Source organism: Salmo salar, chromosome ssa17 (assembly GCF_905237065.1).
Source record: "Salmo salar chromosome ssa17, Ssal_v3.1, whole genome shotgun sequence".
Lineage (NCBI taxonomy): Eukaryota > Metazoa > Chordata > Actinopteri > Salmoniformes > Salmonidae > Salmo > Salmo salar.
In genome coordinates this window covers 18,221,613-18,234,203 of record NC_059458.1, presented here as the reverse complement: position 1 = coordinate 18,234,203, position 12,591 = coordinate 18,221,613, and the positions used below count along the sequence as shown (strand labels likewise).

Below are 12,591 nucleotides of genomic sequence, written 5' to 3'. Positions count from 1 at the left end.
GGAAGCTATGTGCAGAGATCCCAGCTATCCAGAGATATCTGCAACACACGTCTTTCAGTATCAACTGGGCTGTAGTAGATCACCATGTCTGTCCTCTGACCAGACCTGGTTGTCTCTCTCTGTCTCTCTGTCTCTCTGTCTTTGTCTGTCTCTGTCTTCTCCCCAGGTTGATGTTTCCTAGTCGGGAACCCCCAGGGTTGCTTTCAAGATTGACCCCCGACAGCTTGCGGCCTCTGTCAATCTCCTGAGCAAGCTCCGCCTGCCACCAGACAAGACTGCCCACAAGCTCCCGCTGCGCCTGCCTGCGGCAAAGCCCAGCAACCTCCGCGAGGCCCTTGGCCAATCGCCCGGGAGGAAGGCCTTCGTCGCCATGGACACGGAGTCCACCTACTCAGGGTACTCGTACTACTCTGGTCGCTCCCGGGGATCCCACAGACACGGGTAAGAGGAACAAGTTCTTGGCTTTCATACCCTCTCTAGTTTTTGAAGGATAGACCGTCACGGAACCTCTAATAAATTGTTCTCTCTTCCTCGCCTCTGTTTCCTCTCTTTCTCTCCCTCATTCCCCTCCCTCATTCCCCTCCCTCCATCTGTCCACCACAGGGCAGTGTGGGGTATTTTTCTGTCATTAGTGGAATAGCAGTGTCTGACAGGCTCAGGAAGGGAGAGGGAGAGCGGACAGGTGCTGAAGAGGCCTGACTGATGGCTCAGCTGATACGTGGAGGGCCACAAGCAAGGGGCTCCTGTTCCACACAGCCCCTCCTTTATCCAGCCAGCACACCCCTCTCTCTCGCCCTCTTCCTTCCGTCTCTCTCTCTCTCTGGGACCTGTTACCCAGGGGAAAGGATCCCTGTATGGCTGAATCTGGTGGGACCCCCTGAAACCTCTCGTGTGCTTAATATCGCTCTCGCTCTACCTCTCCCTCGCTCGCTATCTCTCGCTCTTTTCCTTTTTCTCTATGCTCTCTTGTCTCTCACGCGCCCACTCGGCTCCAGTCAGTCGCCGATCCCTCGCTCCCAAGCCCCAGACGTGTTGAAAAGCCAGCAGCTGCCCTCCCTCGTTAATCTCCACTTGACCTCCTCTCTCCAGTGGTGTCACCACCACTCCCATGGGATAGACGGGGACAGGCGTATCGCTGGATGGAGAGGCCTCTCCGCTCCCCTGCCCCAGCGCTCCTCTCACGTTCTCCCGGGGGGAAAATTTGACCTTGTAGTCTGAAGCTAGGCAATGAAAACTGGGGACACTGTTGAAAATGAAAGTGGGGTTGGATGTGAGGGAGGGGGCACTCAGTCCCCTCTCTTCCTGTATCTGTAACTCTGGAGAGGGTGACTGTGTCCTAAAGATCACCTTATTCCCTATATAGTGCACTGTTTCTGGCCAGGACCCACAGGGCTCTAGTCAAAAGTAGTGCACTATGTAAGGAATAGGGTGCCGTTTGGGATGCAGGAAGTGAGTGACGGCGATACAGGGCCTCCTTGCCAAACTCCTTTCCACTCGCTCCTCTCTCTCCCACTATGCTAAGGCCACTGACTGGCCTCTAATTCAATAGACAAGGGAAACGCTTGGCTTTGAAAACCCCTGTCTCATCTGATGTATAATCCTTTTACTCTGACGGGTGCCATGCAGGAAGAGGCTTTAGGTTGCCATTGTCTAATTGCATCTGTGCCAGACTTTGATGGACACACACACACACACACACACACACACACACACACACACACACACACACACACACACACACACACACACACACACACACAAGCAGACATGTAAACAGCTGTGTGCCTCTCTGAGATCCCGTGTCTGGCCTTGGTACACAACTAAAGCTAAAAAACATACTACCGGATGAACTTTGATGGTCCACAGCAGGAGGCGTATTTCCAAGATATTACCATGGCTCAAGCTGCGTGCTACTATACCGTGTTAAACATCTCTCCCACTGACTCCAGATCGCTGCCTCGTGTTGTTTCTGCAGTGTTGTCTCTAGCGCGATTTATAAACAGGGAACCCAGTCAGTCCCCATTGTAAGCCACTGTGCCTCTGTAGACAGTGGTGCTTGGTCTTTTTAAGGACATCAGAGTAGTTTGCTACCTACTGACGATTCTCCCAGACCACCAGATCACCTGCCTTTCTGCATCCGCTGTAATGGTGGTGTTGAGTTACGACAGTAACTTCTGAGGCTTCTTTCTCTTCTCCAGAGAGGGGCTCTTCTGTGGCTGTGGAGCGTGCCAATGATCATTGACTAGTGAGTCTCACATTGGTAGTCAGTCATGTGGAAAATTGGCTCTTTTTGATTGGTAGGGCTCCAATTATATGGCGGCACACTCTTTTTAACACAGGGAATTGAATTACACTCATGCCAAACTTTTAATCCCTTTGCTGCTTGGGTATTATGGTTCTCCAAACTGTTCTCCTTTCTGAGGCTGGCCACATTTTGGAGAGACGCCCTATTTCTGGAACTTTCTGATTAGAGTTGATGCTTATGGAAAAGCCAAGTGGAGTGAAAAGACCCCCTACCCACATGCTGCTTTTTAAATTTCTAACTGAAACGACATTTATTTTAGTCAGGGGGCTACAGAGGAAGTCAAGAGGGGCCCACCTTGCCTGACTAAAGCTATAGTGGAAACACTGGTACATGTCATACAGTGTGTACCCTGTCACCTGATAATGGAGCTAATCCTAGCCAACAGTCTGGCCTCACCTCGGCTCCTATCACGCACTGCTCCCCGGGCCTCTCTCTCTCTGGCTCAACGCTGTGTGGAGAAATGTCATTGAGCAATGCTGCCGCCATGGATTCTCCCAGTCAATATGAGGGATGGGCAAATGAATGTGCTATGGCCAGGCATGAAGCTGTAGAGACCTTGGCTGTGTTGACCTAGGCTTGAGTAAAGGGCCTTTGTTAGTTTAATGTTGTCTTTCTATCAGCCACACCTCTTTGCCTGTTCGCTCCCGTTCCTCGTTACAGTTATAGAGTGAGCAGAGCTTCCAGTGTCATTGAGCACAGCCACTCTCAAAGTGAAGTGAAAACGGCCTCTCTCTCTCTCTCTGTAATATGATTGTTCTGAGAGTGTGGTTATGTATTTGGCTCCTCGTCATCCTCCCGTTACCTGACACTGGCAGTAAGTACCTAGCTTCTCGGGCTCTGAGCTCTGCATTGACACTGGGCCTATTTTCCACAGGTGTGTGATTTGGCTGGCCAGCCATGTGGAAAGCTAGCAAATTCATCCAGACTCTTGGCGGAGGAGGTGTAAATTGGCCCCGTTTCCCGCAGCCCTGTGTGTCAGTGAGAGGGGGTGCACAGACAGTGTCAGACTTAGCTGCGGGTGTTGCGGTGGAAATCGCTCCCAGGTTTGGCTCTGCCCTAGCTTGCCAGGCTTCCATCCTCCATCTAAAAGCCATATCTGCTTTAGGAAGCCACGCTGGAAGTGAAATTCCTTTTAATGAAATGATACCAGAGGAGGGCTGTAGAATAGCAATGAGGCTGGCTGGCGCTGTGTGTTAATGATGCAGGAGGAGGAGGAGGAGGATGAGAGGAGGAAGAGATGCACATTGATTTGCCCACAAGCTACTTTCTGCTTTCCTGAAGTCTGTTTCTGAAAGGCAGGCTGGGATATAAAAAGGGTGCTTGAGACTCTCTCCTTCATCTTCCATCCTACATTGATTTTAAACAATCACACCAGTCATAACCAGCTGCCTCCAGATGCACCAGTGTATGAGTCATCCAATCTTTACATCGACTCCCATATAAACGGCTTAACTGATCCTACCCGGATCTAACTTAGAACCCCTATGTTTCACACGACCTGGTATTGGATAGAGGGGTATACAAGAAAGGAATATCAATGAGTAAGCCAGCTAACTTCGATAAACAACCAGAAATAACTAGTTATTTTCTTATTCATAAAGCTAGACTTATGAGTTTTTGGTTGTTGAGTTAAGCTTAAAAGGGGCATGGTCTGCTTATCTTTCTAATAATAATTTATTTCCAGAATATTTAGGCAAGTTATCAGGCTAACTCCATGATCCTGCTTTGTATTATCCCCCTCTACCCAACCCTAGCCTGTGCAGCAGTACAGTACCATATTAATGAGTACTGTAATAAGTCCCTCCCCCACGCTCCTCACCATCATCTACAGTTGAAGTAGGAAGTTTACATACACTTAGGTTGGAGTCATTAAAACTTGTTTTTCAACCACTCCACAAATTTCTTGTTAACAAACTATAGTTTTGGCAAGTCGGTTAGGACATCTACTGTGTGCATGACACAAGTCATTTTTCCAACAATTGTTTACAGACAGATTATTTCACTTATAATTCACTGTATCACAATTCCAGTGTGTCAGAAGTTTACATACACCAAGTTGACTGTGCCTTTTAAAAAGCTTGGAAAATTCCAGAAAATGATGTCATAGCTTTAGAAGCTTCTGATAGGCTAATTGACATAATTTGGTTCATCCTTGTGAGCAATCTCCAAACGCCTGAAGGTACCACGTTCATCTGTACAAACAATAGTACGCAAGTATAAACACCATGGGACCACGCAGCCATCATACCGCTCAGGAAGGAGAGGCGTTCTGTCTCTTAGAGATGAACGTACTTTGGTGCGAAAAGTGCAAATCAATCCCAGAACAAGAGCAAAGGACCTTGTGAAGATGCTGGAGGAAACGGGTACAAAAGTATCTATATCCACAGTAAAACGAGTCCTATATCGACATAACCTGAAAGGCCACTCAGCAAGGAAGAAGCCACTGCTCCAAAACCGCCATAAAAAAACAGACTACGGTTTGCAACTGCACATGGGGACAAAGATCATACTTTTTGAAGAAATGCCTTCTGGTATGATGAAACAAAAATAGTTTGGCCATAATGACCATCGTTATGTCTGGAGGAAAAAGGGGGAGGCTTGCAAGCTGAAGAACACCATCCCAACCCTGAAGCATGGGGGTGGCAGCATCATGTTGTGGGGGTGCTTTGCTGCAGGAGGGACTGGTGCACTTCACAAAATGGAAGGCATCATGAGGGAGGAAAATGATGTGGATATATTGAAGCAACCTCTCAAGACATCAGTCAGGAAGTTAAAGCTTGGTCGCAGATGGGTCTTCCAAATAGACAATGACCCCCAAGCATGCTTCCAAAGTTGTGTTAAAATGGCATAAGGACAACAAAGTCAAGGTATTGGAGTGGCCATCACAAAGCCCTGACCTCAATCCTATAGAAAGTGTGTGGGCAGAACTGAAAAAGTGTGTGTTCCGAGCAAGGAGGCCTACAAACCTGACTCAGTTACACCAGCTCTGTCAGGAGGAATGGGCCAAAATTCACCTAACTTATTGTGGGAAGCTTGTGGAAGGCTACCCGAAACGTTTGAACCATGTTAAGCAATTTAAAGACACTCAATTAGTATTTGGTAGCATTGCATGTACATTTCTGACCCACTGGGAATGTGATGAAATAAGTAATTCTCTACTATTATTCTGACACTTCACATTCTTAAAATAAAGTGGTTATCCTAATTGACCTAAAACAGGGAATTTCTACTAGGATTAAATGTCAGGAATTGTGAAAAACTGAGTTTAAATGTATTTGGCTAAGGCGTAGGTAAACTTCCGACTTCAACTGTATCTCCCAATAGGGCTTCTCCAATTACTAATCATCGTCACTGTCAGTGTGAATGATGATCATGCTCCTCGCTGGACTAATTGTAGCACTAGTAATGATATCCATCATTTATTTAAGGATTACTTCCATCTCCACTTCCTTCTAGATTCAATGTATTAGTTCTGAATGGCTCTTGGTGCCTTTCCTGTTATTTCTGGAGTACCATGCAGTGTTGAAGGAAGGTAATGTCAATTTTCTCCCAGTGAAAATGAATGGTACAAAATGCCAACCCACTATGACTGACTCTTCAGATTTCCCAGTCTAAATGAATAAATATGTTTCATAAAAATCCTACACCACTTTGTTCCAATTATCTTTGCTTTGAATGTTGAACTTTCTTTTAAGCAATTGTTAAACAATGAATTTTTGGGGTATTTACCTGAGTTTGTGGTTGGGAAGTTGGCTGTGGTCATTTTCAGTGTGAAACCGAGTCCTGTTCAAAAAGGGAAACAGCAGAATAGAGGCAGGAAACAGAGAGGTGAACACCCTTCTATCACAACACATTGGCTGCTATGGAAGTAATGGACCTCTATAGAAGCCAATCACACCACTTCCCTGATGAGCCTAATGTCAGGATATCCTGATGGGCTGTCGTATTAGCGTTGATCCTCCAACCACTTTTTTACCTATGCTGTGTGCGTAAGCGGCACTCTGAAGTGTGACTCATGTATTTAGTTGAAAATGATTGCTGTTTGAATGCTTTAGGTCAATCAATAATGGGTCTATGAGATCAATAGTGTCTGTCATTGAATATCCACATTGCACTTTTCTTAAGTTTGCATTTCATATCCTGGTGTCGAGCTCTCACATCCAAATCCATACCTATGTTCCAGTAATACCTATTGAACCATCATACTTTGTTTGTGGCATTTATCCTAATGCATAAGGAATACATATCTACAGTGCTATGCACCAAAAAGTGAATCTGATATGACAACGTGAGGTATTCTAAAGGATTTGAACATCCCTAAACAAGGCATACTGTAACACACCAGGGTCCTCTGCCTGCACTGAGACTGAGGTGGCCACGTTACTGCCTGCAGCGACAAAGATACAAGAACATCCCCTCCATTTTATAGTCTTAACTAGGGTTGTACGTTTTGGGGAATATTCAGAGGTGGGAACTTTCCGTGGGAATATATGGGAATGAATATTAATATCATTTAAATGTAGATGTTTTTTGCGTTGGATATATTTACCATATCATATGGAGACAGAAACATACACCTTTTACCTTATCATAAGTAGACATAATTGCAAATGATTAAATCCTTCCAATAGATACAAAATAAGTAATGTAGTTATGAATTGAACTTGAATTAAATGAGTTGACTCGTCACATGGGATGATTTCACTGAACAACAAAAGAAAGGGAATATTGAATGATCCCCAATGATCCATCGCATCTCCCAAAAACGTTTTCAACATACGTCTGTAAAATGATAGTTTCTAGACTAAGGCTTTGGTTGTCTTCCTCTCAGGCTTCCATGTCTTCTCCCTGGACCTCAATGTCCACCTCTTGAACATCAGACTCTGAGGCCTCATCTTCACTGTCCAACCGTGTTGAGGATGGCCATTTGGCAGGCTCAAAAAGCTTCAAATTTTCCCGGATGGCCACCAATTTTTCAACCCTTGTATTGGTCATCCTGTTGCGTGCTTTGGTGTGTGTGTTCCCAAACAAGGACCAGTTGCGCTCTGAGGCACCTGATGTTGGTGGGATTTGGAGGATGATGGAGGCAACAAGGGAAAGAGCCTCAGATCCACAAAGTCCCTTCCACCAGGTGGCTGATGAGATATGTTGGCACGACTGCCATCTCTATCCCAAAGCCCTTGCTTGGAAGTGTACTTCGCCAGACTGCCAAGAACCTTGCCCTCATCCAGGCCAAGGTGGCGAGACACGGTAGTGATGACACTACAAGCCTTGTTGATCTCTGCATCAGACAGGATGCTCTTGCCAGCATACTTGGGGTCCAAAATGTACGCTGCGATGTGTATGGGCTTCAGGCAGAAGTCTTCGCTTTTTGATGTCTTTCAGAACTGCAGTTTCCTCTGCTTGGATAAACAGTGAAGTGGGCTGGGCAGTATGGATTTCTTCTCTTACATCTGCAAGCAGAGTCTAAACATCAGACAGGATGGCATTGTCTCCCTCAATCCGTGCAATGGCTACTGCTATAGGTTTCAGGCAGCTTTTCCACTCTCTCCCAAAATACATCATCCAGGAGGTTCCTCTTGATGGGGCTGTCCATATCGGCAGACTGTGATGTGGCCATTTCTTGGAGAGACTCCTTCCCCTCCAGGAGACTGTCAAACATGATGACGACACCACCCCAACGGGTGTTGCTGGGCAGCTTCAATGTGGTGCTCTTATTCTTCTCACTTTGCTTGGTGTGGTAGGTTGCTGCTATAACTTGATGACCCTTCACATACCTAAGCATTTCCTTGGCTATCTTGTAGTGTATCCATTGTTTTCTGTGCCATGATGTCCTTGAGGAGCAGATTCAATGCATGAGCAGCACAGCCAATGTGTGTGATGTGTGGATAGGACTCCACCACTTTAGACCAAGCAACCTTCATGTTTGCAGCATTGTCTGTCACCAGTGCAAATACCTTCTGTGGTCCAAGGTAATTGATGACTGCCTTCAGCTCATCTGCAATGTAGAGACCGGTGGGTCTGTTGTCCCTTGTGTCTGTGCTCTTGTAGAATACTGGTTGAGGGGTGGAGATGTAGTTAATTATTCCTTGCCCACGAACATTCGACCACCCATCAGAGATGATTGCAATACAGTATGCTTTCTCTATGATTTGCTTGACCTTCACTTGAACTCTGTTGAACTCTGCATCCAGCAAATGAGTAGATAAAGCATGTCTGGTTGGAGGGGTGTATACTGGGTGAGGAACATTCAGAAATCTCTTCCAATACACATTGCCTGTGAGCATCAGAGGTAAACCAGTTACCGTAATTTCCGGACTATAAGCCGCAACTTTTTTCCCACGCTTTGAACCTCGCGGCTTAAACAATGACGCGGCTAATATATGGATTTTTCCCACTTTCACATTTTCCCCCCCCAAAAAACACATTCTGTGACGTGCTCAGTTTTTTGGCGGCATGAAGCTTTCATTAGACCAATGAAATTGCCGAACGGGTTAAGGTCAAACTGTTTGTTTACTGTTTAGATTAAATCGAGCGCTCTCAAACTTCCCATCATTCTGATTACGGTAGTCATTTTGTCACCCTGATTCCTGGGGGCACAACAAAGTATTTGCAGCCACTCGACATCAGTGTAAATCGTGCATTTAAGGTGGCGCTCCGTGTTCAGTGGGAGGCTTGGATGACAAGTGGGGAGAAATCCTTCACTAAAACGGGCCGCATGCGAAGAGCAACTTATGGTCAAGTCTGCCAGTGGGTCCTGACAGCGTGGAGCATTGTCAAAAAATCCACTATCATCAACGGGTTTCGAAAGGCTGGACTGCTGCGTGTTGAAGAGGGCTCAGCGGGGGATTTGCCTCCGGATGAAAGTGACGAGCGCGACAATGAAAACAATCCAATATCGGATGAAGCAATTCTGAGGCTATTCAACTCCGAGTGGTTTCAGTGGTTCAGTGGTTTCAGTGTACAGGAGGAGGAAGATGGTGACCAATGACTTTGTTGGTAGGCTACTGTTTACTGCTAATTTTTTATTTTTTGTTACAAGCCGTGTTTCGTTAAAGCCTGTGTAAAGTTAATTTGTTTCAATGTACCGGTGGGCACCAGCGGCTTATAGACATGTGCGGCTTATTTATGTTCAAAATAATATATTTTTTAAAATTCAGTGGGTGCGGCTTATATTCAGGTGTGCTTAATAGTCCGGAAATTACGGTACATACACAGCTCGAGAAAGATATTCATCAGCATTTCTCTGACTACGTTCCTCCATTGAGTAAAAAAACCTTCTGATTCCAGGAGGACCATGAGCTGTTGCTATTGATCAGGTGTCTGATTCATCATTTTCACCTTGAATAGAAGTAGAGGGACTTTTGTCAGAGGTCGCTTGCTGTGAGCGCTGAGGGAATTTTATGCATTTGGCCAGATAATTCTGCATCTTTGTTGCCTTCTTCACATATGATTTAGCACAGTAATTGCAAATGTATAATCAGCTTTTCCTTCTATATTAGCTGCAGTGAAATGTCTTCACACATCATGTAGCGCCCGTTGCATTTTCCTGTAAAGATTTGAAAAATATGAGTAAAAAAAAGCCCAAATACAATTCCATGTACAGATAAATAGTTAAGCAGTTAGATTAAACTCCTTTGTAAGATAAATGTTTTAAAATGAAACATGTATGGAAACAGGTGAATTAACACTCCTCAGTTAGCAGGCTCAAGCAAGCTAAAACCCACATGGTAGCAAAAACGAACTAGCAGAAATTGTTAACAAGTTAGAAATGATTTAAACACACTTTGCTGTAGGCTACTATTTACTAGTTAACCAAAAAAATCATGTATGTCACATAATATATTCACCCAGCATTGTAATCAAAACTTACCAGAAAGCATGTAGTCCTTGGCTCAGACAGTGTAGTAGTGTGGGCTCAATATCATCTCATTAGTGTGCAAGATCTTGAGAATCAGCTGTACATGTGATGGAAGAGTGCACTGTACATGTGATGGAAGAATGCACTGTACATGCAGAGGGTTGCAATTCCATTGAATTGGGGATAGTTTCACCATAATATGCCACAAGACCTAGAATTGCCATGTGTGTATCCCACAAAAAAGGTTCACTGTTATAAGCTAACTTTTTTTGATGAATTTAAGCAAAATTCCCCAAATTCCCGGGCTTAAATTCCCATGGAACATTTCCGAAGATATTACGGAAATTTACCGGAAAGTTACCGACCCTAGTCTTCACAAAAGACTCCTAACACGGAGATAAGCTCAGAGGACAAGAAATTAACATTTTGGGTCAAGAGAAAAATGGCAGCAATATCTTGAACTGTACTTGGTCATAACTAGAGGTTTGTGTGTGTTTTAAATCATGGTTTTCCCAGAAGGTGTTTGTAGATGTCATTAAGTTGCACTCCGGTTAGAATTCAGCCCTTGTTGTCTAGCATTTACAATTCCTGGAGGTTTTAATAAAGTCGTGTAACACATTCTGTAACTTGTTTGTTTCCCCCGTAATCCCTCTTCGATAAATTCGATCAGACCGAGCCTGTCCTGCTATCTCCACACTAGCCTGTTTCTCTCTCTCTCTCTCTCTCTCTCTCTCTCTCTCTCTCTCTCCTCATCTCTCTTCTATTCTCACTCTGCCCCTCTGTAACAGACCAGAAGGTGCAGTATCTAGCTACTGTACAATACAGTACCATGGCTATCCCTCTAACAGACCAGACCATGAGTATCTAGCTACAGTACCATGGCTGAGGGCAATTGGAAATAGAATGGGATTGACTAGAGATCAGATTAGTGGAGGCTGGGAGGACGATCAGTGTCCGGGGTAGTAGAGCCATGACGGTGCTGCAGTGGGCACAGACCATGTGTAGTACTGTATGTGGATGGATGGAGAAACCCTGTCTGTCACTCACTCCCACACAGGATTTGAGATCAGGGATCTGGGGAGCGGGGAGGTGAAGAGGGTCAGCGCTGGGGTCGGTACGCTAATGGGCCTCGCGGGGGAGATTTAACATGGGAGGTGAAGTAGTGGAGAGTTCACAACGGTTTGGTTGGTAGTTGGGTCATGAGGGAGGCAAGGAATGTAATATGCTTTGCCACCTTTAGACGCATCAGCAGGTTCCTGGTTCCCCAGGCCTTAACTCCCCTTGCCCCCTAGTCCCGCTACCAAATCCCCTAGTCTTCTTGTCCCCCAGTCCTCTACTCTCCTGGTCCCCAATCCCCTAGTCTTCTGCTCCCCTAGTCTCCCACTGCTGGCTTGCCTCTGAAGCTAAGCAGGGTTGGTCCTGGTCGATCCCTGGATGGGAGACTAGATGCAGCTGGAAGTGGTGTTGGAGGCTCTCTTTTCTCTTGTCAAAAAATGTATAATCCCAATACCCCAGGGCAGTGATTGTGGACATTGCCCTGTGTAGGGTGCCGTCTTTCAGATGGGACGTTAAACGGGTGTCTTGACTCTGTGGTCACTAAGGATCCCATGGCACTTATTGTAAGAGTAGTGCTGTTAACCCTGGTGTCCTGGCTAAATTCCCAATCTGGCCCTCATTCCATCATGACCATCTAATCATCCCCAGCTTCCTATTTGCTCATTCATTCCCCCCCCCCTCTCCCATGTAACTATTCCCTAGGTCATTGCTGTAAATGAGAATGTGTTCTCAGTCAATTTACCTGGTAAAATAATGGTTAAGTTATATTAATGGTCCTCTATTCCCCTGGTCCCCTAGTCCTCTATTCCCCTGGTCCCCTAGTCCTCTTTTCTGACTCAAACAGCGTCTGCCTGTTCTAGCATTTTCGTGTGTGTCTGAGTTTTCAGCTAAGCCCCTGCAGACGTTCACTGTGAGAAAAGACTAATTAAAGAAATTCAAAGTAAAGGCCAGCAGGATTAAGGTTGTAGGGGATGATGGCTCCTATAACCCTGTTGTTGCTGACGCTATGGAGGAAAGAGGGAGAGAATGGGAACCAGAGAGAGAGAAATAACACAAGGTTTTGCTGGAAATCCAGTGTGTGGCAGTCCATTCCTATCGCCACGCCGACATGCTCTCTTCCTATCCTCTCCTCCGGTCTGCTGGTTGTCATGGTAACCCCGTACCCGTCGACTCACCTGGTGTACCTGTCGTTGTTTCTCAGGGAGCGCAGCCGCGACCACCACAAGTCACGCAGCAAGGATGGCAGCCGCTCTGAGAAGTCTGTCACCATCAACGCACCGCCGGCAGAACCGCTGCTGGGAGACTCGTCTGTACTGGGGGAGGAGGTCCAGGTAGGCCAATCTCTCCACAAGAAACCACACTGCTGGAA

General features: G+C 45.9%; 1 protein-coding gene across 2 annotated transcripts in view; it reads left to right on the top strand.

Moving 5' to 3' along the window:
• Window positions 1–12,591, top strand: part of LOC106575319 (vang-like protein 1) — a 55,695-nt gene that overhangs the window by 9,959 nt on the left and 33,145 nt on the right. For both annotated transcript variants that reach the window (XM_014151785.2, XM_014151782.2), the window contains exons 2-3: window positions 167–441; window positions 12,424–12,553. In XM_014151785.2, the coding sequence (XP_014007260.2) occupies window positions 371–441; window positions 12,424–12,553 (201 nt within the window). In that variant the 5' untranslated portion in view covers window positions 167–370. The remainder of the gene's footprint in view (window positions 1–166; window positions 442–12,423; window positions 12,554–12,591) is intronic.